The 25,000-nt window shown below is 46.7% G+C and overlaps 1 protein-coding gene and 1 long non-coding RNA gene across 22 annotated transcripts in view; one reads left to right on the top strand and one right to left on the bottom strand.

Annotated features, from left to right (window-relative positions):
- The window catches only part of LOC127929172 (neuronal acetylcholine receptor subunit beta-2-like), a 58,269-nt gene that overhangs the window by 14,682 nt on the left and 18,587 nt on the right, over window positions 1-25,000 (bottom strand). Inside the window, exon 2 of one of the 3 annotated variants that reach the window (XM_052517009.1) lies at window positions 12,084-12,161. In XM_052517009.1, the coding sequence (XP_052372969.1) occupies window positions 12,084-12,161 (78 nt within the window). Of the gene's footprint in view, window positions 1-9,933; window positions 11,392-11,645; window positions 11,982-12,083; window positions 12,162-25,000 lie in introns of those variants that run through there. The other 2 variants (XM_052517011.1, XM_052517010.1) reach the window with 2 other exon arrangements.
- LOC127929176 (uncharacterized) lies at window positions 758-8,039 on the top strand. 19 transcript variants are annotated; one of them, XR_008133680.1, is made up of 6 exons: window positions 3,034-3,136; window positions 3,399-3,468; window positions 3,727-5,742; window positions 6,216-6,770; window positions 6,864-6,894; window positions 7,853-8,039. It is a non-coding gene; the product is annotated as an uncharacterized LOC127929176 (long non-coding RNA). The 19 variants fall into 19 exon arrangements; XR_008133671.1 differs by having other exon boundaries at window positions 6,216-6,801; XR_008133667.1 differs by lacking the exon at window positions 7,853-8,039 and having other exon boundaries at window positions 6,216-6,522; window positions 6,585-6,801; window positions 6,864-6,962.

Raw genomic sequence — 25,000 nt, 5'->3', positions numbered from 1 at the left:
TTCTGTGTGTTCAAGGTTGTGAAGGCCGTAGTTATGGTTTCTGTGTGTTCAAGGTTGTGAAGGCCCTAGTTAAGTTGAGTATTGTATCAAGTTAGCAAGTAGACATTTTTTATAGACACAATGCAGGATATATTCAAAACCAAGCACTAACATTAGTGACCCTGGTCAGAAGTCGTGCACTACATAGGGAATAGGGTTCTGGTCAGAAGTCGTGCACTACATAGGGAATAGGGTTCTGGTCAGTAGTGCACTATATAGAGAATAGAGTTCCATTTGGAACAAAGACATTGTGAACGAACAAGTTAGTACTCAGCCCTCTGATAGGTGGAGTGACTGACTGATATTAGCATCCACTTCACTCTATAGTTGTGTGTATAATGTATACTGCAGCTGGCTGTTCTATACTGCAGAACAATCACTGTGCATGTGTTTTCAAAAAAGCTCTTTGCTCTCCCTGTGAATAGGATATTAGCACAGTATCAGAGAGAGAGAGACAGACAGACAGACAGACAGACAGACAGACAGACAGACAGACAGACAGACAGACAGACAGACAGACAGACAGACAGACAGACAGACAGACAGACAGACAGACAGACAGACAGAGAGAGAGAGAGAGAGAGAGAGAGAGAGAGAGAGAGAGACAGAGCGAACAGAGAGAGAACGACAGAGAGAGAGACAGAAAGACAGATATATATATACATTATATATAGAGAGAGAGAGACAGAGAAAAAGAGATATATATATATATAGAGAGACAGAGAGAGAGACAGAGAGAATGATGGAATGATCTGTCTAAAGTGAGTAGCTGCAGCATGATGAAAACATCTGTTAAATGTCATTGAATGATAGAGTGATGGCACACATATGGAGAAGATCCTTCAGAGTACAACACACACACACACACACACACACACACACACACACACACACACACACACACACACACACACACACACACACACACACACACACACACACACACACACACACACACACACACACACACACACACACACACACACACACACACACAGGAGAGTGAATCAGTTGAACCTCTACCATGCTGTGTCTTTTCTCTCATCCTGTATCATGTATTTAACGTATATCTGAAGAAACACGGTTCTTTCACATGTTATCAGCTGGGATAAAGGGACATTTAATGAAGATCATTTTAAGATGGAGAATAAAACTCTCTTTGTGCATGTTGATCATTTTGTGGAGATGTAACCAGTTCAATGTTAACAACCTGTTTGGGACTGGGGGGGCAGCAATTTCACGAGGGGATTGAGTAAGGTCTCTCCCCGAGTGCCATGAGCTGACCACGCGCGTTCATTGCAATTGACCACGCGCGTTCCATTGCAATTCTAAAGACAAAGGAATTCTCCGGTTGGAACATTATTGAAGATTTTTGTTAAAAACTTCCTGAAGATTGATTCTATACATCGTTTGACATGTTTCTACGGACTGTAACTGAACTTTTTGACTTTTCGTCTGCACCTAGTGATTGCGCCTCATGAATTTTGACTACTGGGCTAAACGTGCAAACAAAAAGGAGGTATTTGGACATAAATTATGGACTTTATCGAACAAAGCAAACATTTATTGTGGAAATGGGATTCATGGGAGTGCATTCTGATGAAGATCATCAATGGTAAGTGAATATTTATAATGCTATTTCTGACTAATGTTGACTCCACAACATGGCGGATATCTGTTTGGCTGTTTTGTTACCTGAGCGCTGTACTCAGATAATTGCATGGTATGCTTTTTCGAAAATGTTTTTAAAAAATTTGACACAGCAGTTGCAATAAGGAGAAGTATATCTATAATTCTGTGCATAATACTTGCATCTCAACATTACTGACCATAAAGCACCAATGTAAAGTGAGATTTTTGGACATAAATATGAACTTTATCGAACAAAACATACATGTATTGTGTAACATGAAGTCCTATGAGTGTCATCTGATGAAGATCATCAAAGGTTAGTGATTCATTTTATCTATATTTCTGCTTTTTGTGACTACTCTCTTTGGCTGGAAAATGGCTGTATGTTGTTTTTGTGACTAGGCTCTGACCTAACATAATCATATGGTGTGATTTCGCTGTAAATAATTTTTGAAATCGGACTAACAATAAAAAAACTAAAAAAGAATAACAAGAAGTTAAGCTTTAATTGGGTGTATTGCACGTGTGAATGTTTGAAAGTTAAATATTTCCCAAAAATATTTTTGAATTTGGCGCTCTGGCTATTCAGCGGATGTTGTCGAGGGGCGGAACCCCTAGCCCTAACAAGTTTTTAAGGTACCACTGTCTTCATGACTCTTTATTCGGTGTCCCAACTGATGTTAATGCTTTAACTGAACAAACATTGTTTGTGTGTGTGTGTGTGTGTGTGTGTGTGTGTGTGTGTGTGTGTGTGTGTGTGTGTGTGTGTGTGTGTGTGTGTGTGTGTGTGTGTGTGTGTGTGTGTGTGTGTGTGTGTGTGTGTGTGTGTGTAGCTCACCAGACAAAGCGTTAGCGGTGGAGGAGAGGTAGAACATATCCTGAAGTAAATTATTAAGAGAGAGGCCATCTGGAATGGCTTCCTTTAAGAGCTAGTCTCTCCAGCCTGAACACACACACACACACACACACTTGCACCCACAGCTACACACTCACAACCACAATTACACACTATCACTCTCTTTCTCAAACAAACAGAAAGGCCTCCTTTATCAGTGTGAGTCTCTCAGGTCTCTTTTATCAGTGTGATTGTCTCCTTTATCAGTGTGATTGTCTCAGGTCTCCTTTATCAGTGTGAGTGTCTCAGGTCTCTTTTATCAGTGTGATTGTCTCAGGTCTCCTTTATCAGTGTGATTGTCTCCTTTATCAGTATGATTGTCTCCTTTATCAGTGTGATTGTCTCCTTTATCAGTGTGATTTGTCTCCTTTATCATTGTGATTGCCTCCTTTATCAGTGTGATTGTCTCCTTTATCAGTGTGATATTCTCAGGTCCTTTATCAGTGTGATTGTCTCCTTTATCAGTGATCAGTGTGATTGTCTCCTTTATCAGTGTGATTGTCTCCTTTATCAGTGTGATTGTCTCAGGTCTCCTTTATCAGTGTGATTGTCTCTTTTATCAGTGTGATTGTCTCTCCTTTATCAGTGTGATTGTCTCAGGTCTTTTATCAGTGTGATTGTCTCCTTTATCAGTGTGATATTCTCCTTTATCAGTGTGATTGTCTCAGGTCTCCTTTATCAGTGTGATTGTCTCTTTTATCAGTGTGATATTCTCCTTTATCAGTGTGATTGTCTCAGGTCTCCTTTATCAGTGTGATTGTCTCCTCCTTTATCAGTGTGATTGTCTCTTTTATCAGTGTGATTGTCTCCTTTATCAGTGTGATTGTCTCAGGTCTCCTTTATCAGTGTGATTGTCTCAGGTCTCCTTTATCAGTGTGATTGTCTCCTTTATCAGTGTGATTGTCTCTTTTATCAGTGTGATATTCTCCTTTATCAGTGTGATTGTCTCAGTGTGATTGTCTCCTTTATCAGTGTGATTGTCTCAGGTCTCCTTTATCAGTGTGATTGTCTCAGGTCTCCTTTATCAGTGTGATCTGTCTCCTTTATCAGTGTGATTGTCTCAGGTCTCCTTTATCAGTGTGATTGTCTCGGGTCCTTTATCAGTGTGATTGTCTCCTTTATCAGTGTGATTGTCTCCTTTATCAGTGTGATTGTCTCAGGTCTCCTTTATCAGTGTGATTGTCTCAGGTCTCCTTTATCAGTGTGATTGTCTCAGGTCTCCTTTATCAGTGTGATTGTCTCAGGTCTCCTTCATCAGTGTGATTGTCTCCTTTATCAGTGTGACTGTCTCAGGTCTCCTTTATCAGTGTGATTGTCTCAGGTCTCCTTCATCAGTGTGATTGTCTCAGGTCTCTTTTAGCAGAGAGGGAATGGGGAGAGGGCAGAGGGAAGAGGGGAGAAGAGTGGGGGAGAAGAGAGGAGAGGAGAGAGAAGAGAGGAGAAGAGAGGAGAGAGGGAGAAGAGAGGAGATGGGGAGAGGCGAGGAGACACCACACCCATAGAGCATACTCATCACCTCTGGGTTACACTTTATCTGAACCTGGAGCCTTCATAAAGGCTACATAACACTGTCATAACCCTCCACAACACAGTCATAACCCATAGCACTGTCATAACCCTCCATGACACTGTCATAACCCTCCATAACACAGTCATAAGTGTTTTTTGTTTCAGCCCAGCACTAACACACCTGATTCAACGACTCAATCTAACTATCAAGCCCTGGAATAGTGGAATCGGGGGTATTAGTGCTGGGATGGAACAAATATGTGCAATCCAAAGGGAACTCCTGGACTGGAGCTGAGGAATGCTGGCCTTCATTAATATTAACGGTAAGGGCAAATAAAAAGCAGACTGAGGCGCCCGTGAGAAAGAACTGTCACACACACACACACACACACACACACACACACACACACACACACACACACCGATTGGGATGGAACTGTTGGCAGAGTGACACAACTCTCTTGTTACCGCCTGATGAGAACGGCATCCTGGGTAAATCACTAATGCTCAGTTGTCATTGGTCTGCACAGTCTGTTTGTGTGTGTGTGTTTGTGTGTGTGTGTGTGTGTGTGTGTGCACCTGTATTTGTATGTGTGTGTGTGTGTGTGTGTGTGTGTGTGTGTGTGTGTGTGTGTGTGTGTGTGTGTGTGTGTGTGTGTGTGTGTGTGTGTGTGTGTGTGTGTGTGTGTGTGTGTGTGTGTGTGTGTGTGTGTGTGTGTGTGTGTGTGTGTGTGTGTGTGTGTGTGTGTGTGTGTGTGTGTGTGTGTCAACAGACTGCAGGAGACTGGCCTTTTCCTCTGTGGGTTCATGTACCTTGGCTTCTGTACCTGGATCACTGGATTACACCTCCACCCCAAGCTGTGAGGTCCTAGTGTACATCTAGCTAGCAGGACAGACTGAGGCTGGGGCCGTGGTAGACATCATCACGACTCTACAATGAATCAATCTGTCTCCCTGGAAACTCAATTGAACTTCAACGTATACCTTCACGGTTCAATACAAACTGACATTATTAAGTGAAGAAGGTATGTGTTGGAGTAAGCAGAGAGGAAGAGGCGAAGTGAGAGAGATTTACTCCACCCAAGATCTGGGTGAGATAAGCCCTTTTTGTATGGAGGACTATGAGGGACTGTCAAATTACATGAGGCTTATTTGATTTAATAGAAATGTCCTAATGTTTAGGCTGTTACAAATGTACTGATATATGTGAATGCACGTGCATTCCAGCAAAATGTAGAAAAACGACTTAGTTGTGCCTGTTGTTCACGCGTATCTGATCTCTCATTGGCTAAAATGGTGCCACCTAATCTCACCTGCCTTCAATCAAGGAGGACAAGTATTTCCATTGTTAGAGCTGTCACTCGGCTATCTTGTCAACATAAAATATAATCTTTGGAGTAAAGCAGCCGGTCGCAAATAGCTCCTTTACCCTCCATAACCTCTCGATGGGTTTTGGCAAGTCTGGAGGGTCTGGGTAGCTATCAGATAGGTGTTAGCATGTCTGTAGGGTCTGGGAAGCTATCAGATAGATGTTAGCATGTCTGGAGGATCTGGGTAGCTATCAGATAGATGTTAGCATGTCTGTAGGGTCTGGGTAGCTATCAGATAGATGTTAGCATGTCTGGAGGTTCTGGGTAGCTATCAGATAGATGTTAGCATGTCTGGAGGTTCTGGGTACTATCAGATAGATGTTAGCATGTCTGGAGGTTCTGGGTAGCTATCAGATAGATGTTAGCATGTCTGTAGGTTCTGGGTAGCTATCAGATAGATGTTAGCATGTCTGTAGGTTCTGGGTACTTATCAGATAGATGTTAGCATGTCTGTATCTTAGCTATCAGATAGATGTTAGCATGTCTGGAGGTTCTGGGTAGCTATCAGATAGATGTTAGCATGTCTGGAGGTTCTGGGTAGCTATCAGATAGATGTTAGCATGTCTGTAGGGTCTGGGTATTTAACCGATAGATGTTAGCATGTCTGTAGGGTCTTGGTATTTAACCGATAGATGTTAGCATGTCTGTAGGGTCTGGGTATTTAACCGATAGATGTTAGCATGTCTGTAGGGTCTGGGCAGCTATCAGATAGATGTTAGCATGTCTGTAGGTTCTGGGTAGCTATCAGATAGATGTTAGCATGTCTGTAGGTTCTGGGTACTTATCAGATAGATGTTAGCATGTCTGTAGGTTCTGGGTACTTATCAGATAGATGTTAGCATGTCTGTAGGTTCTGGGTAGGTATAAACAGTGTACTGGTAAAGTTTCCACCATATTGCTTTCATCTTCCAGAAGTGAAAACCATGAAGGGGAGGGGTAAGACATGAAGTGGGATGGGCTGAGTGTGTATGTGGGGTCCAAGCACCCCATGGAAAGTGTTTGACTCTACAAGCTGAAGGCCTTGGTTTCCGTTCATGTCTAACTCCTTCCTCCTTCACTGGCTGAGCATCTCTTCAGGTATCTGCAGTCTGGCTGAGCATCCCTTCAGGTATCTGCAGTCTGGCTGAACATCCCTTCAGGTATCTGCAGTCTGGCTGAACATCCCTTCAGGTATCTGCAGTCTGGCTGAGCATCCCTTCAGGTATCTGCAGTCTGGCTGAACATCCCTTCAGGTATCTGCAGTCTGGCTGAACATCCCTTCAGGTATCTGCAGTCTGGCTGAGCATCCCTTCAGGTATCTGCAGTCTGGCTGAACATCCCTTCAGGTATCTGCAGTCTGGCTGAACATCCCTTCAGGTATCTGCAGTCTGGCTGAACATCCCTTCAGGTATCTGCAGTCTGGCTGAACATCCCTTCAGGTATCTGCAGTCTGGCTGAGCATCCCTTCAGGTATCTGCAGTCTGGCTGAACATCCCTTCAGGTATCTGCAGTCTGGCTGAACATCCCTTCAGGTATCTGCAGTCTGGCTGAACATCCCTTCAGGTATCTGCAGTCTGGCTGAACATCCCTTCAGGTATCTGCAGTCTGGCTGAACATCCCTTCAGGTATCTGCAGTCTGGCTGAACATCCCTTCAGGTATCTGCAGTCTGGCTGAACATCCCTTCAGGTATCTGCAGTCTGGCTGAACATCCCTTCAGGTATCTGCAGTCTGGCTGAACATCCCTTCAGGTATCTGCAGTCTGGCTGAACATCCCTTCAGGTATCTGGTCTGGCTGAACATCCCTTCAGGTATCTGCAGTCTGGCTGAACATCCCTTCAGGTATCTGCAGTCTGGCTGAACATCCCTTCAGGTATCTGCAGTCTGGCTGAACATCCCTTCAGGTATCTGCAGTCTGGCTGAACATCCCTTCAGGTATCTGCAGTCTGGCTGAACATCCCTTCAGGTATCTGCAGTCTGGCTGAACATCCCTTCAGGTATCTGCAGTCTGGCTGAACATCCCTTCAGGTATCTGCAGTCTGGCTGAACATCCCTTCAGGTATCTGCAGTCTGGCTGAACATCCTTCAGGTATCTGCAGTCTGGCTGAACATCCCTTCAGGTATCTGCAGTCTGGCTGAACATCCCTTCAGGTATCTGCAGTCTGGCTGAACATCCCTTCAGGTATCTGCAGTCTGGCTGAACATCCCTTCAGGTATCTGCAGTCTGGCTGAACATCCCTTCAGGTATCTGCAGTCTGGCTGAACATCCCTTCAGGTATCTGCAGTCTGGCTGAACATCCCTTCAGGTATCTGCAGTCTGGCTGAACATCCCTTCAGGTATCTGCAGTCTGGCTGAACATCCCTTCAGGTATCTGCAGTCTGGCTGAACATCCCTTCAGGTATCTGCAGTCTGGCTGAACATCCCTTCAGGTATCTGCAGTCTGGCTGAACATCTCTTCAGGTATCTGCAGTCTGGCTGAACATCCCTTCAGGTATCTGCAGTCTGGCTGAACATCCCTTCAGGTATCTGCAGTCTGGCTGAACATCCCTTCAGGTATCTGCAGTCTGGCTGAACATCCCTTCAGGTATCTGCAGTCTGGCTGAACATCCCTTCAGGTATCTGCAGTCTGGCTGAACATCCCTTCAGGTATCTGCAGTCTGGCTGAACATCCCTTCAGGTATCTGCAGTCTGGCTGAACATCCCTTCAGGTATCTGCAGTCTGGCTGAACATCCCTTCAGGTATCTGCAGTCTGGCTGAACATCCCTTCAGGTATCTGCAGTCTGGCTGAACATCCCTTCAGGTATCTGCAGTCTGGCTGAACATCCCTTCAGGTATCTGCAGTCTGGCTGAACATCCCTTCAGGTATCTGCAGTCTGGCTGAACATCCCTTCAGGTATCTGCAGTCTGGCTGAACATCCCTTCAGGTATCTGCAGTCTGGCTGAACATCCCTTCAGGTATCTGCAGTCTGGCTGAACATCCCTTCATGTATCTGCAGTCTGGCTGAACGCTGTGCCTGTTCTGTCACAATGGGACTATTTACTCCTGCAGTGTTTCTATAAAGGCCTAGTGAAGTCAAACATGTGATTATGTTGTGTTTTATATACACTGAGGGTACAACACATTATTAACATCTACTCTTTCCATGACAGGCTGACCAGGTGAATCCAGGTGAAAACTATGATCCCTTATTGATGACACTTCAATCAGTGTAGATGAAGGGGAGGAGACGGGTTAAAGAAGGATTTTTAGGCCTTCAGACATGAGACATGGATTGTGTATGTGTACTATTCAGAGGGCAAGACAAAATATTTAAGTGACTTTTGAACAGGGTATGGTTGTAGATGCCAGGCTCACTGGTTTGTGTCAAGAACTGCAATGCTGCTGGGTTTTTCACACTCAATAGTTTCCACTGTGTATCAAGAATCATCCACCACCAAAGGTCATCTTATTCTCCAACATCCCTGTGGAAGCATCGGAACGTCACCATGGGCCCAGCATCCCTGTGGGAGGGGGAACGCGGAAATACGAAATTGTGAAAATTATGATACCTTTAGTGTAGTCCATGCCCCAACATATTGGCCTGTTTTGTGGGGTGGAGTTTTGGCCTGCCTGGTGACATCACCCCCCTCCATGTTTGGTTTTGCCCTAGTACTAACACACCTGATTCAAATCATCAAAGGCTTGATGATGAGTTGATGTGTTTTATCAGGTGTGTTAGTGCCATGGCAAAACCCCTCTGGCTCCCCAGGACCAGGACTGAGAAATACTACTAGTGTACCAGTTGTGTGTAAGGTACATTACAGTACCTTAGACTTCTCCTGACATAGTTGTATTGACTCAGTGTCATTAATGTTCTGTATTAAATCGTTATAGCTTGTTAACAAAGCCTCAATGGACAGACGTTGAACACTAAAGTCAATCCAAGGGCCCAACTTTGACTGAACAGCATTAGGCATGAAAGTTTTCCTTTACAAATGTCTAGCGAGATTGAACAGAACACAATATAGACACACATGAGAGAGTTGAATCCGTGTGCGCTGTCCATGGTGCTGACAGTTTGCTGAGATTAGTCAACAAGGAGAGAGAGGAGAGGTAATGCAGTCTGTAATCGTGGCAAACTTTCAAACAACGGACAACGGCAACTCCCCTGCAAGTTTTCAAGACCTAAAAAGCGAAGGACAGGGCGAAACAACATACTTACATAAGCGGTTATACGAAAATATTAATCGACTTTGGAAGCTGTCTTCGTTGCTATATATATATATACACTTTATAATGTATATAATATGGTTCCTTACTGGAGTAATAGCCTATCCAAATACATTTCGAAAGGCGTTTTATTTCAGTCTGTAGTTTAGAGCCTAGAAGTATTTCACAAACGACTTCATGACATTGCCTAATTTAAAAACAAATGTTGGCAACCCGAGCGGCGTTCATTTTGAGTTAGTCTTCTGCGTGCAAAACATGACATTTACAAACACAAACGGTTTACCATTAAGGCTACTTACTTGAGAGAGATAAGAGAAGAAGAGAGAGCGATAAAGTCACGGTCACCGCCATATCTCCTCCGTGCCCTTCTTCCCTTCACCGGAATCCGACGCTCAAAACTTGGATGGGGGTGTGCCGGAGTGGGGTTATTATCTCCGGGAGAGAGTGTCAAAAGTTGACGGAAAAGCGCAGCGGTAGATCCAGGACTGTCAACGCGTTCATACACCATCGAAGTCGTCAGAAATGAACCGCGTCGTGGTCGTTGTAGAGTACGAACCGATCCGTTTAGATGTCTGCGTCTCCGGTAATTCTCACAAACACGTGCACTCAGTTCTGATCTGATCTTTGCCCCTTCACTTTCAAGCGGTGTGTCACAATAACAATGCGAATGCGTACAGATTAGTGTGCTAACATGTCGATGGACGTAATGGATCACATTGAAATTCCTCTGTTATTGAAACAAAATCACGTCGTAACCTCGTCGTCCGTCGGAGTGGCCCGCGCCTTTCCTCAGACTTGCGGTTTCAGCCAAACGCCACAAACTCGCCGCGTTGACATTTGAGCTAAATTCGATCCGTGTCCCTATTCTACCATGCTACGCATGTCTACAGAACCGAGAAATATGTTTTTGAAACTGTTTAGGCTACATTTCACTGAGTATTCCCCATGCCACGTTTATAAGCATAAACGACGAACCTCTCTTTTTCAGTTGTAACTGTTTTTTTTACACACCAAATGTATCATAAATGATAGGCATATAAATATATCCCGTAGGTCTGTGTCTAAGATAATTATTTTCGTTAAAACTCGGGCTGGCTCCGTGGACGACTCGGGGTTAGAACGCTCTGAGCTTCGAACTGAAATGGAACGCGTCACGTGACCCGGTCGAAGCCTGAGGGAGGACGGATGCCTGCGCTACTCTGTCACAAAACTCAACTCAACAGAGAACCATATTTCCAAATTGCGCCTGGAATTATTCCCCAATATTCGACTTGCATTGACAGATAGACTGACCACTCACACGCAGGGGATAGCCTGCCAGATGTAGGCTAATACATGGATAAATTAAAATATATCTTAAATAAATAAACATAGTCTACCTTATTTTTCATATTTTCAGCAGAATTGTTTAACAATTGCTGCAGGACTGTATCCACGTAAACTGTGAGGATTGTATAGTTGACAATTGCGTTGTTTGAAGAAAGTGTTTTGGACCACTAACTGCACGTGGGCTGCCCGCTAGCTCCCCAGTGTGCCTGGAGAGCGCGTGATGGTGTATTTTATCAGTGCCTCGAGGCAGTTGGAGGCTCCTGCTGCTCTCCGTGTGATGCCGAACTTATTCTCCTGGATGAAATGGGTCTGACAGTCACGACTTCATGATAAGAGGAAGGAAAGTACTGAAACACACACGTCACAAAAACCCGTTCTCTCACACACACACACACACACACACACACACACACACACACACACACACACACACACACACACACACACACACACAGACACACACACACACACACACACACACACACACACACACACACACACACACACACACACACACACAGACACAGCTCCCAGACACACACACACACACACACACACACACACACACACACACACACACACACACACACACACACACACACACACACACACACACACACACACACACACACACACACACACACACACACACACACACACACACACACACACACACACACACCTGCTCCCCTTAGTTCCCAGTAGACGTTGGAAAGCCTTCGCAGTACGAGGGCACTTAGGCTGTATTATCCGCTTTCACTGTACATCGTCATTCAATTTAAATGTGGTGGTAAAGACTAGGCTACTACACTGGGTCCTGGGCTGTGTCCCAAATCATTACATATTCCCCATATAGTCCTATATATATTCCCTATATAGTTTTGACCCTCTTCCCTATTTAGTTCACTTCTTTTTAACCAGGGCCCTGGTCAAAAGTAGTGGACTATATACTGTAGGGAATGGGGAATCATTTGGGATGCAGCCCTGGACCTTGTGTAGTAGCCTAGCCTATCAAGACTGGATACACATTGATTTTCCAGGTTTGTCTTTACCCCACATTTACGTTGAATGATGATGTGCAGCAAAAGTGGTGTGTGTGTGTGTGGGGGGGTATTTTTACGGGTCCGGGTGGTGATGTCGGTGATAAGGACAGGATCTGTCGGATGGTCAGAGCAGGAGTCCACAGCGACAGTGGCACCTGGCACACGCACCAAAGACAGAGGAAGAGGGAAGGGGAGAGATAGACACAGAGGAGACTATTTTACTTTTTAACATTCAGCGTGTCCTTCATGAATAAAGCATGGATGGATGCATGGGTGGACTCCAACTATAGAGTCTTAAAAGCCTGGATTTTCCTGCCTCTGACATCACAGGTTCTTTTCTAAGACACTCTGCAGTTGCTTAATACATTTTTTATAGCCATTGATTCTTTAAAGAATACAGTTTATAGATGCCCTGTGAGCTTAGTTCAACCGTCTTAACCCATCAGAACCCAAAATAGAAGCTTGTTTCACTCCAACGTTTGTAAACAAAGTCAATGTAAACAACCACTATAAAGACTCAAAACATGGATGGTCAGTCCTTGATTCCCTAATCCCGTCTATACATTTCAGAGTGTTAAAGATGCTCTATGCAGAAATCCGTCTGCCATTTCCTGGTTGCTGAAATTCTGATAGTTTGCCTTATCTCAGTGTATGTGACAAAACAAACTAGTATAGCGTGGGACCTGAGAGAGACAAGAGAATCATTGTACCATCTAAACCACTGGGAAATATATTTTCCATAACCAAAAATGTTGTATTTTCAGCTGTTTGTACAAAACTGGAAGTAAAAGACGCAAAAACAAAACTTAAAAAGTGGGAAGCATTGAAATAGAGCACATAGAACAGATCAACAGCTTCTTAGCCTTGCTTTCAATGGAAATTACAGATCTATAACTCACATTTCTATGTGCATTTCGTTGGGTCGTCCAAAAAAGTGACATATTGCAGCTTTAACATTTCTCTTTCAAATCCCAGATTGCACCTTCACAGAGAATAGACATTTCTTCTCAGCCACTTTCCTTTGATAGTGTCACTGGAAGGACAATACTCAAATGGCACACTTTTTAAGTGCACTACTTTTCTATGGGCTCTGGTCAAAAGGAGTGCACTTAATAGGGAATAGGATGCCATTTGGGACTCAAACGACGTCAGCATGTCGATGCACATATGGGGTTCACAGGCTTCAGACGATACGATTTCATTTGAAGGATCAATGAAATCAAACCCCTCGAGATCCTAAACAAGACATAATACATTAAAACAGTCAGTAATACATTGAATATTCTAAATACATTAAAACAGTCAGTAATACATCCAATATTCTAAATACATTAAAACAGTCAGTAACACATCCAATATTCTAAATACATTTAAACAGTCAGTAAAACATCCAATATTCTAAATACATTTAAACAGTCAGTAATACATCCAATATTCTAAATACATTAAAACAGTCAGTAAAATATCCAATATTCTAAATACATTAAAACAGTCAGTAATACATCCAATATTCTAAATACATTAAAACAGTCAGTAATACATCCAATATTCTAAATACATTAAAACAGTCAGTAACACATCCAATATTCTAAATACATTAAAACAGTCAGTAAAATATCCAATATTCTAAATACATTAAAACAGTCAGTAATACATCCAATATTCTAAATACATTAAAACAGTCAGTAATACATCCAATATTCTAAATACATTAAAACAGTCAGTAACACATCCAATATTCTAAATACATTTAAACAGTCAGTAATACATCCAATATTCTAAATACATTAAAACAGTCAGTAACACATCCAATATTCTAAATACATTTAAACAGTCAGTAAAACATCCAATATTCTAAATACATTAAAACAGTCAGTAAAACATCCAATATTCTAAATACATTAAAACAGTCAGTAAAACATCCTTCTGTCTGTCTGTCTGTCTGTCTGTCTGTCTGTCTGTCTGTCCGTCCGTCCGTCCGTCCGTCCGTCCGTCCGTCCGTCCGTCCGTCCGTCCGTCCGTCCGTCCGCCCGCCCGCCCGTCCGTCCGTCCGTCCGCCGCCCGCCCGTCCGTCCGTCCGTCCGTCTGTCTGTCTGTCACATGTATTTAGTAACTGACACACACACACCATTACGCCACTACATAAGAACGACAGGGAGCTGTAAAATCAACTCAAATCAAATTGTATTGATAACATACACATTTATAGTAGATGTTATTGTGGGTGTAGCTAAATGTGTTCAGGCGGGGGCCAGGACGCTGAGACGTGTGGGTTATATTATATATGAAGTTGGCATTCTAAATGGAACCCTATTCCCTATGAAGTGCACTACTTTTGACGTGAGCTGATAGGGTTCTGGTCAACAGTGGTGCCCTACGTAGGGAATATGGTGCTGGTGCATCTGTTCTGATAGAGCTCTTCTAAGTATAGTGATTATCAACCTATTATCCTGGACCACCACCTTTACCCTGGACCACTACCCTTTACCCTGGACCACTACCCTTTACCCTGGACCACCACCTACCACCCTTTACCCTGGACCCCGGACCTCCACCCTTTACCCTGGACCCTTTACCCTGAACCACCACCCTTTACCACCACCCTTTACCCTGGACCACCACCCTTTACCCTGGACCTCCACCCTTTACCCTGAACCACTACCCTTTACCCTGGACCACCACCCTTTACCACCACCCTTTACCCTGGACCACCACCATTTACCTTGAACCACCACCCTTTACCCTGGACCTCCACCCTTTACCCTGAACCACCACCCTTTACCCTGGACCACCACCCTTTACCACCACCCTTTACCCTGGACCACCACCATTTACCCTGAACCACCACCCTTTACCCTGGACCACCACCCTTTACCCTGAACCACCACCCTTTACCCTGGACCACCACCCTTTACCCTGGACCTCCACCCTTTACCCTGAACCACTACCCTTTACCCTGGACCACCACCTTTACCCTGGACCACCACCCTTTACCCTGGACCTCCACCCTTTACCCTGGACCACCACCCTTTACCCTGGACCACCACCCTTTACCCTGGACCTCCACCCTTTACCCTGGACCTCCACCCTTTACCCCTTACCACTACCCTTTACCCTGGACCACCACCCTTTACCACCACCCTTTACCCTGGACCACCACCCTTTACCCTGGACCACCACCCTTTACCCTGGACCACCACTTTACCCTGGACCACCACCCTTTACCCTGGACCTCCACCCTTTACCATGAGCAACCACCCTTTACCACCACCCTTTACCCTGGACCACCACCCTTTACCCTGGACCACCACCCTTTACCCTGAACCACCACCCACCACCCTTTACCCTGAACCACCACCTACCACCCTTTACCCTGGACCACCAACCTTTACCCTGGACCTCCACCCTTTACCCTGGGCCACCACCCTTTACCTGGACCTCCACCCTTTACCCTGGACCTCCACCCTTTACCCTGAACCACCACCCTTTACCCTGGACCTCCACCCTTTACCCTGGACCACCAACCTTTTCCCTGGACCTCCACCCTTTACCCTGAACCCCCACCCTTTACCACCACCCTTTACCCTGGACCACCACCCTTTACCCTGAACCCCCACCCTTTACCCTGGACCTCCACCCTTTACCCTGAACCACCACCCTTTACCCTGGACCACTACCCTTTACCCTGAACCACCACCCTTTATCCTGAACCCCCACCCTTTACCCTGAACCACCACCCTTTACCCTGAACCCCCACCCTTTACCACCACCCTTTACCCTGGACCACCACCCTTTACCCTGAACCCCCACCCTTTACCACCACCCTTTACCCTGGACCACCACCCTTTACCCTGGACCACCAACCTTTTCCCTGGACCACTACCCTTTACCCTGAACCACCACCCTTTATCCTGAACCCCCACCCTTTACCCTGAACCACCACCCTTTACCCTGAACCCCCACCCTTTACCACCACCCTTTACCCTGGACCACCACCCTTTACCCTGAACCCCCACCCTTTACCACCACCCTTTACCCTGGACCACCACCCTTTACTCTGGACCACCACCCTTTACCCTGGACCACCACCCTTTACCCTGGACCACCACCCTTTACCCTGAACCACCACCCTTTACCCTGGACCACCACCCTTTACCCTGGACCTCCACCATTTACCCTGAACCACCACCCTTTACCCTGGACCACCACCCTTTACCCTGGACCACCACCCTTTACCCTGAACCACCACCCTTTACCCTGGACCACTACCCTTTACCCTGGACCTCCACCATTTACCCTGAACCACCACCCTTTACCCTGGACCACCACCTTTACCCTGGACAACCACCCTTTACCCTGAACCACCACCATTTACCCTGAACCACCACCCTTTACCCTGGACCACCACCATTTACCCTGAACCACCACCCTTTACCCTGGACCACCAACCTTTACCCTGGACCACCACCCTTTACCCTGGACCTCCACCCTTTACCCTGAACCACCACCCTTTACCCTGGACCACCACCCTTTACCCTGGACCACCACCCTTTACCCTGGACCACCACCCTTTACCACCACCCTTTACCCTGAAGCCCCACCCTTTACGTTGAACCACCACCCTTTACCCTGAACCACCACCTACCACCCTTTTCCCCGAACCACCAACCTTTACCCTGGACCACCACCCTTTACCCTGGACCACCACCCTTTACCCTGGACCACCACCCTTTACCCTGGACCTCCACCCTTTACCACCACCCTTTACCCTGGACCACCACCCTTTACCACCACCCTTTACCCTGGACCACCACCCTTTACCCTGGACCTCCACCTTTTACCCTGGACCTCCACCCTTTACCTTGAAATACAACCCTTTACCCTGGATCTCCACCCTTTACCTCCACCCTTTACCCTTTACCTCCACCCTTTACCTCCACCCTTTACCCTGGATCACCACCCTTTACTCTGGATCACCACCCTTTACCTCGGACCACACACACACACACACACACACACACACACACACACACACACACACACACACACACACACACACACACACACACACACACACACACACACACACACACACACAGAGGAGAGCAGGTGCAGGAGAGCAACCCAAGGGTTTGGTGACTGTCATGTTACACCTGAGCTCCTGTGTGTGTGTGTGTGTTTTTTGGGAGGGGTTATGTTAATTCCCTTCCCTCATATTTTGGACTGTAGTTTATAGGAACAGCTCCCTGTGCTTCCTGGAATGAATGAAAGTGTGTAAATCCTAAATGACATCCTATTCACTCCATAGTTCACTACCTTCGACCAGAGGCTATGGCTTAAATCACACCCTATTCCCTAGGTAGTGCACAACTTTTGATGAAAGCCACAAAGCTGAAAAAACCCACTATTCCCTCACTACATTTGACCAGATGCTATGGCTTAAATCACACCATATACCCTAGGCAGTGCACAAAAAAACACACAATTCCCTCTATATAGTGCACTACTTATAACCAGAGCCTATGTCTTATGCTACATGGAGTTCCCCATATAGTGAGGATCATCATACCCTGCATGACCAACAGTATGTTCCTGCTCCAGTCAGGGACGGACCAACATACCCTGCATGACCAACAGTATGTTCCTGCTCCAGTCAGGGACGGACCAACATACCCTGCATGACCAACAGTATGTTCCTGCTCCAGTCAGGGACGGACCATCATACCCTGCATGACCAACAGTATGTTCCTGCTCCAGTCAGGGACTGACCATCATACCCTGCATGACCAACAGTATGTTCCTGCTCCAGTCAGGGACGGACCATCATACCCTGCATGACCACAGTATGTTCCTGCTCCAGTCAGGGACCACCATCATACCCTGCATGACCAACAGTATGTTCCTGCTCCAGTCAGGGACGGACCAACATACCCTGCATGACCAACAGTATGTTCCTGCTCCAGTCAGGGACGGACCACAAACCCTGCACCAACCATGTTCCTGCTTTAGTCCGGACCAACATACCCTGCATGACCAACTTTATGTTCCTGCTCCAGTCAGGGACGGACCACCATACCCTGCATGATCAACAGTATGTTCCTGCTCCAGTCAGGGACTGACCAACATACCCTGCATGACCAACAGTATGTTCCTGCTCCAGTCAGGGACGGACCAACATACCCTGCATGACCAACAGTATGTTCCTGCTCCAGTCAGGGACTGACCATCATACCCTGCATGACCAACAGTATGTTCCTGCTCCAGTCAGGGACGGACCAACATACCCTGCATGACCAACAGTATGTTCCTGCTCCAGTCAGGGACGGACCAACATACCCTGCATGACCAACAGTATGTTCCTGCTCCAGTCACGGACCAACATACCCTGCATGACCAACAGTATGTTCCTGCTCCAGTCAGGGACGGACCAACATACCCTGCATGACCAACAGTATGTTCCTGCTCCAGTCAGGGACTGACCAACATACCCTGCATGACCAACAGTATGTTCCTGCTCCAGTCAGGGACGGACCATCATACCCTGCATGACCAACAGTATGTTCCTGCTCCAGTCAGGGACGGACCATCATACCCTGCATGACCAACCAGTATGTTCCTGCTCCAGTCAGGGACGGACCATCATACCCTGCATGACCAACAGTATGTTCCTGCTCCAGTCAGGGACCCCATCATACCCTGCATGACCAACAGTATGTTCCTGCTCCAGTCAGGGACGGACCAACATAACCTGCATGACCAAAAGTATGTTCCTGCTCCAGTCAGGGACGGACCATCATACCCTGCATGACCAACAGTATGTTCCTGCTCCAGTCAGGGACGGACCATCATACCCTGCATGACCAACCCTATGTTCCTGCTCCAGTCAGGGACGGACCATCATACCCTGCATGACCAACAGTATGTTCCTGCTCCAGTCAGGGAACCACCATCATACCCTGCATGACCACCCTTCCTGCTCCAGTCAGGGACGGACCAACATACCCTGCATGGCCAACAGTATGTTCCTGCTCCAGTCAGGACGGACCAACATACCCTGCATGACCAACAGTATGTTCCTGCTCCAGTCAGGGACGGACCATTTACCCTGCATGACCAACAGTATGTTCCTGCTCCAGTCAGGGACGGACCAACATACCCTGCATGGCCAACAGTATGTTCCTGCTCCAGTCAGAACGGACCACACATACCCTGCATGACCAACAGTATGTTCCTGCTCCAGTCAGGGACGGACCAACATACCCTGCATGACCAACAGTATGTTCCTGCTCCAGTCAGGGACGGACCAACATACCCTGCATGACCAACAGTATGTTCCTGCTCCAGTCAGGGACGGACCAACATACCCTGCATGGCCAACAGTATGTTCCTGCTCCAGTCAGGGACAACCATCATACCCTGCATGACCAACAGTATGTTCCTGCTCCAGTCAGGGACGGACCATCATACCCTGCATGACCAACAGTATGTTCCTGCTCCAGTCAGGGACGGACCATCATACCCTGCATGACCAACAGTATGTTCCTGCTCCAGTCAGGGACGGACCATCATACCCTGCATGACCAACAGTATGTTCCTGCTCCAGTCAGGGACGGACCAACATACCCTGCATGACCAACAGTATGTTCCTGCTCCAGTCAGGGACGGACCAACAAACCCTGCATGGCCAACAGTATGTTCCTGCTCCAGTCAGGGACGGACCAACATACCCTGCATGACCAACAGTATGTTCCTGCTCCAGTCAGGGACGGACCAACATACTCTGCATGATCAACAGTATGTTCCTGCTCCAGTCAGGACTGACCAACATACCCTGCATGACCAACAGTATGTTCCTGCTCCAGTCAGGGACGGACCAACATACCCTGCATGACCAACAGTATGTTCCTGCTCCAGTCAGGGACTGACCATCATACCCTGCATGACCAACAGTATGTTCCTGCTCCAGTCAGGGACGGACCAACATACCCTGCATGACCAACAGTATGTTCCTGCTCCAGTCAGGGACGGACCAACATACCCTGCATGACCAACAGTACGTTCCTGCTCCAGTCAGGGACGGACCAACATACCCTGCATGACCAACAGTATGTTCCTGCTCCAGTCAGGGACGGACCAACATACCCTGCATGACCAACAGTATGTTCCTGCTCCAGTCAGGGACGGACCAACATACCCTGCATGACCAACAGTATGTTCCTGCTCCAGTCAGGGACGGACCAACATACCCTGCATGACCAACAGTATGTTCCTGCTCCAGTCAGGGACGGACCATCATACCCTGCATGACCAACAGTATGTTCCTGCTCCAGTCAGGGACGGACCATCATACCCTGCATGACCAACAGTATGTTCCTGCTCCAGTCAGGGACGGACCAACATACCCTGCATGACCAACAGTATGTTCCTGCTCCAGTCAGGGACGGACCAACATACCCTGCATGACCAACAGTATGTTCCTGCTCCAGTCAGGGACGGACCAACATACCCTGCATGACCAACAGTATGTTCCTGCTCCAGTCAGGGACGGACCAACATACCCTGCATGACCAACAGTATGTTCCTGCTCCAGTCAGGGACGGACCATCATACCCTGCATGACCAACAGTATGTTCCTGCTCCAGTCAGGGACTGACCATCATACCCTGCATGACCAACAGTATGTTCCTGCTCCAGTCAGGGACGGACCATCATACCCTGCATGACCAACAGTATGTTCCTGCTCCAGTCAGGGACGGACCATCATACCCTGCATGACCAACAGTATGTTCCTGCTCCAGTCAGGGACGGACCAACATACCCTGCATGACCAACAGTATGTTCCTGCTCCAGTCAGGGACGGACCAACAAACCCTGCATGGCCAACAGTATGTTCCTGCTCCAGTCAGGGACGGATCAACATACCCTGCATGACCAACAGTATGTTCCTGCTCCAGTCAGGGACGGACCAACATACTCTGCATGATCAACAGTATGTTCCTGCTCCAGTCAGGGACTGACCAACATACCCTGCATGACCAACAGTATGTTCCTGCTCCAGTCAGGGACTGACCATCATACCCTGCATGACCAACAGTATGTTCCTGCTCCAGTCAGGGACGGACCAACATACCCTGCATGACCAACAGTATGTTCCTGCTCCAGTCAGGGACGGACCAACATACCCTGCATGACCAACAGTACGTTCCTGCTCCAGTCAGGGACGGACCAACATACCCTGCATGACCAACAGTATGTTCCTGCTCCAGTCAGGGACGGACCAACATACCCTGCATGACCAACAGTATGTTCCTGCTCCAGTCAGGGACGGACCAACATACCCTGCATGAACAAAAGTATGTTCCTGCTCCAGTCAGGGATGGACCATCATACCCTGCATGACCAACAGTATGTTCCTGCTCCAGTCAGGGACGGACCATCATACCCTGCATGACCAACAGTATGTTCCTGCTCCAGTCAGGGACGGACCATCATACCCTGCATGACCAACAGTATGTTCCTGCTCCAGTCAGGGACGGACCATCATACCCTGCATGACCAACAGTATGTTCCTGCTCCAGTCAGGGACGGACCAACATAACCTGCATGACCAACAGTATGTTCCTGCTCCAGTCAGGGACGGACCAACATACCCTGCATGACCAACAGTATGTTCCTGCTCCAGTCAGGGACGGACCAACATACCCTGCATGGCCAACAGTATGTTCCTGCTCCAGTCAGGGACGGACCAACATACCCTGCATGACCAACAGTATGTTCCTGCTCCAGTCAGGGACGGACCAACATACCCTGCATGACCAACAGTATGTTCCTGCTCCAGTCAGGGACGGACCATCATACCCTGCATGACCAACAGTATGTTCCTGCTCCAGTCAGGGACTGACCATCATACCCTGCATGACCAACAGTATGTTCCTGCTCCAGTCAGGGACCGACCAACATACCCTGCATGACCAACAGTACGTTCCTGCTCCAGTCAGGGACGGACCAACATACCCTGCATGACCAACAGTATGTTCCTGCTTCAGTCAGGGACTGACCAACATACCCTGCATGACCAACAGTATGTTCCTGCTCCAGTCAGGCACTGACCAACATACCCTGCATGACCAACAGTATGTTCCTGCTCCAGTCAGGGACGGACCAACATACCCTGCATGACCAACAGTATGTTCCTGCTCCAGTCAGGGACGGACCAACATACCCTGCATGACCAACAGTATGTTCCTGCTCCCGTCAGGGACGGACCAACATACCCTGCATGACCAACAGTATGTTCCTGCTCCAGTCAGGGACGGACCATCATACCCTGCATGACCAACAGTATGTTCCTGCTCCAGTCAGGGACGGACCATCATACCCTGCATGACCAACAGTATGTTCCTGCTCCAGTCAGGGACGGACCATCATACCCTGCATGACCAACAGTATGTTCCTGCTCCAGTCAGGGACTGACCAACATGCCCTGCATGACCAACAGTATGTTCCTGGTCAAGATGCTCGCATGCTTGCGTCCCATCTCACAGCTCCAGGGTCAAAGTTCAGACTGAGGTCACTTCCTGTCTCGTTGTCCACTCAGACTGTGTCAGCTACACTCCTCCGTGTCTGTTACCCCTCATTCGCCTCTCTTCCTCCAACTATTCCTCCATTCCTCCTCTCGTGGTCCAACCCTGACTGGGAGTCAGGATAAATCATTATTAGATTCATGCAGGAAGGAATATTAGATTCAAACAGGAAGGAAACTGGGGCCGAAAACAGTCACATAGATAGAGAGAGGAGAGGAGAGGAGAGGAGAGGGGAGGAGAGGAGGAGAGGAGGGGAGGGGGAGGAGAGGAGAGGGGAGAGGGGAGGGAGGAGGGGAGGGAGAGGGGAGGAGGGGAGGGGAGGGGAGGAGAGGAGAGGAGAGGGGAGGGGAGGGGGAGGGAGAGGAGAGGAGAGGAGGCTGGAGGGGAGAGGGAGGAGAGGAGAGGAGAGGAGGGAGAGGAGAGGAGAGGGAGGAGGCTCTGGGGAGGGGAGGGGGAGGGGAGCGGAGCGGAGCGGAGGGAGGAGAGGAGAGGAGAGGGGGAGGGGAGGGGAGGGGAGGGGAGGAGAGGAGAGGAGAGGGAGAGGAGAGAGGAGAGGAGAGGAGAGGAGAGGAGAGGAGAGGAGAGGAGAGGAGAGGAGAGGAGAGGGACAGACAAGTGTAATTGAAACAGAAATGAGTAGAGAATGAGAGGAGGAGAGGAGAGGAAGAGGGCAAAGCTACAGCTGTGACCTCTTGGCAGTGGGGACAAGATGTACGAAACATCACAGAACCTTCTGGAACACCATGGAACGCTATGGAACACTAGCTCTGGAAGCAGGTGTGTGTCCAATCGGATCGTCCCCGCAGCCAGCCAGCCAGAAGACCATCAGACAGAGCATGAGTGGTGACCAGGGTTAGTCCAGGTAGCAGAGAGAGATGCGGGGGAAGCGAGAGAGGGGGGGGGGAAGAGAGAGGCTGAGATGGGGCAAAAAGAGAGAGTGGAGGTGTGAGAGAGGGCAAGAGAAAACGAAATCTGATACGTAAAGTAAGGAATCCTGTCAGCTCTATTTATGGTATTTCTGTCTGTACCTGTATACCTGTATCTGTATAGTTCAGTGTCTATGTTATATATCTATCTGTATAGTTCAGTGTCTATGTTATATATCTATCTGTATAGTTCAGTGTCTATGTTATATATCAATCTGTGTAGTTCAGTGTCTATGTTATATATCTATCTGTATAGTTCAGTGTCTATGTTATATATCTATCTGTATAGTTCAGTGTCTATGTTATATATCTATCTGTATAGTTCAGTGTCTATGTTATATATCAATCTGTGTAGTTCAGTGTCTATGTTATATATCTATCTGTATAGTTCAGTGTCTATGTTATATATCTATCTGTACAGTTCAGTGTCTATGTTATATATCTATCTGTACAGTTCAGTGTCTATGTTATATATCTGTACAGTTCAGTGTCTATGTTATTTATCAATCTGTATAGTTCAGTATCTATGTTATATATCTATCTGTACAGTTCTGTGTCTATGTTATATATTTATCTGTACAGTTCAGTGTCTATGTTATATATCTATCTGTATAGTTCAGTGTCTATGTTATATATCTATCTGTACAGTTCAGTATCTATGTTATATATCTATCTGTATAGTTCAGTGTCTATGTTATATATCTATCTGTACAGTTCAGTGTCTATGTTATATATCTATCTGTATAGTTCAGTGTCTATGTTATATATCTATCTGTACAGTTCAGTGTCTATGTTATATATTTATCTGTACAGTTCAGTGTCTATGTTATATATCTATCTGTATAGTTCAGTGTCTATGTTATATATCTATCTGTACAGTTCAGTGTCTATGTTATATATCTATCTGTACAGTTCAGTGTCTATGTTATATATCTATCTGTATAGTTCAGTGTCTATGTTATATATCTATCTGTATAGTTCAGTGTCTATGTTATATATCTATCTGTATAGTTCAGTGTCTATGTTATATATCTATCTGTACAGTTCAGTGTCTATGTTATATATCTATCTGTATAGTTCAGTGTCTATGTTATATATCTATCTGTATAGTTCAGTGTCTATGTTATATATCTATCTGTACAGTTCAGTGTCTATGTTATATATCAATCTGTATAGTTCAGTATCTATGTTATATATCTATCTGTACAGTTCAGTGTCTATGTTATATATCTATCTGTATAGTTCAGTGTCTATGTTATATATCTATCTGTATAGTTCAGTGTCTATGTTATATATCTATCTGTACAGGTCAGTGCCTATGTTATATTGTGACGTGTGGAGCTCATCTGATAAGACACAGGTACAGTATATGTCTATTCCCATTGTCATGGTTATATCCCAAATGATGCACTACTGTTGGTCAGGGCCCCAAAGGTATCTGGTTAAATGTAGTCCACTAAATAGTGAATAGGATGGACACAGTCC

The sequence above is a fragment of the Oncorhynchus keta genome, unplaced genomic scaffold (assembly GCF_023373465.1).
Source record: "Oncorhynchus keta strain PuntledgeMale-10-30-2019 unplaced genomic scaffold, Oket_V2 Un_scaffold_5451_pilon_pilon, whole genome shotgun sequence".
Taxonomy (NCBI): Eukaryota; Metazoa; Chordata; class Actinopteri; order Salmoniformes; family Salmonidae; genus Oncorhynchus; species Oncorhynchus keta.
Note: the sequence above shows the minus strand (reverse complement) of the source record. Positions and strands in the feature narration are given on the sequence as shown.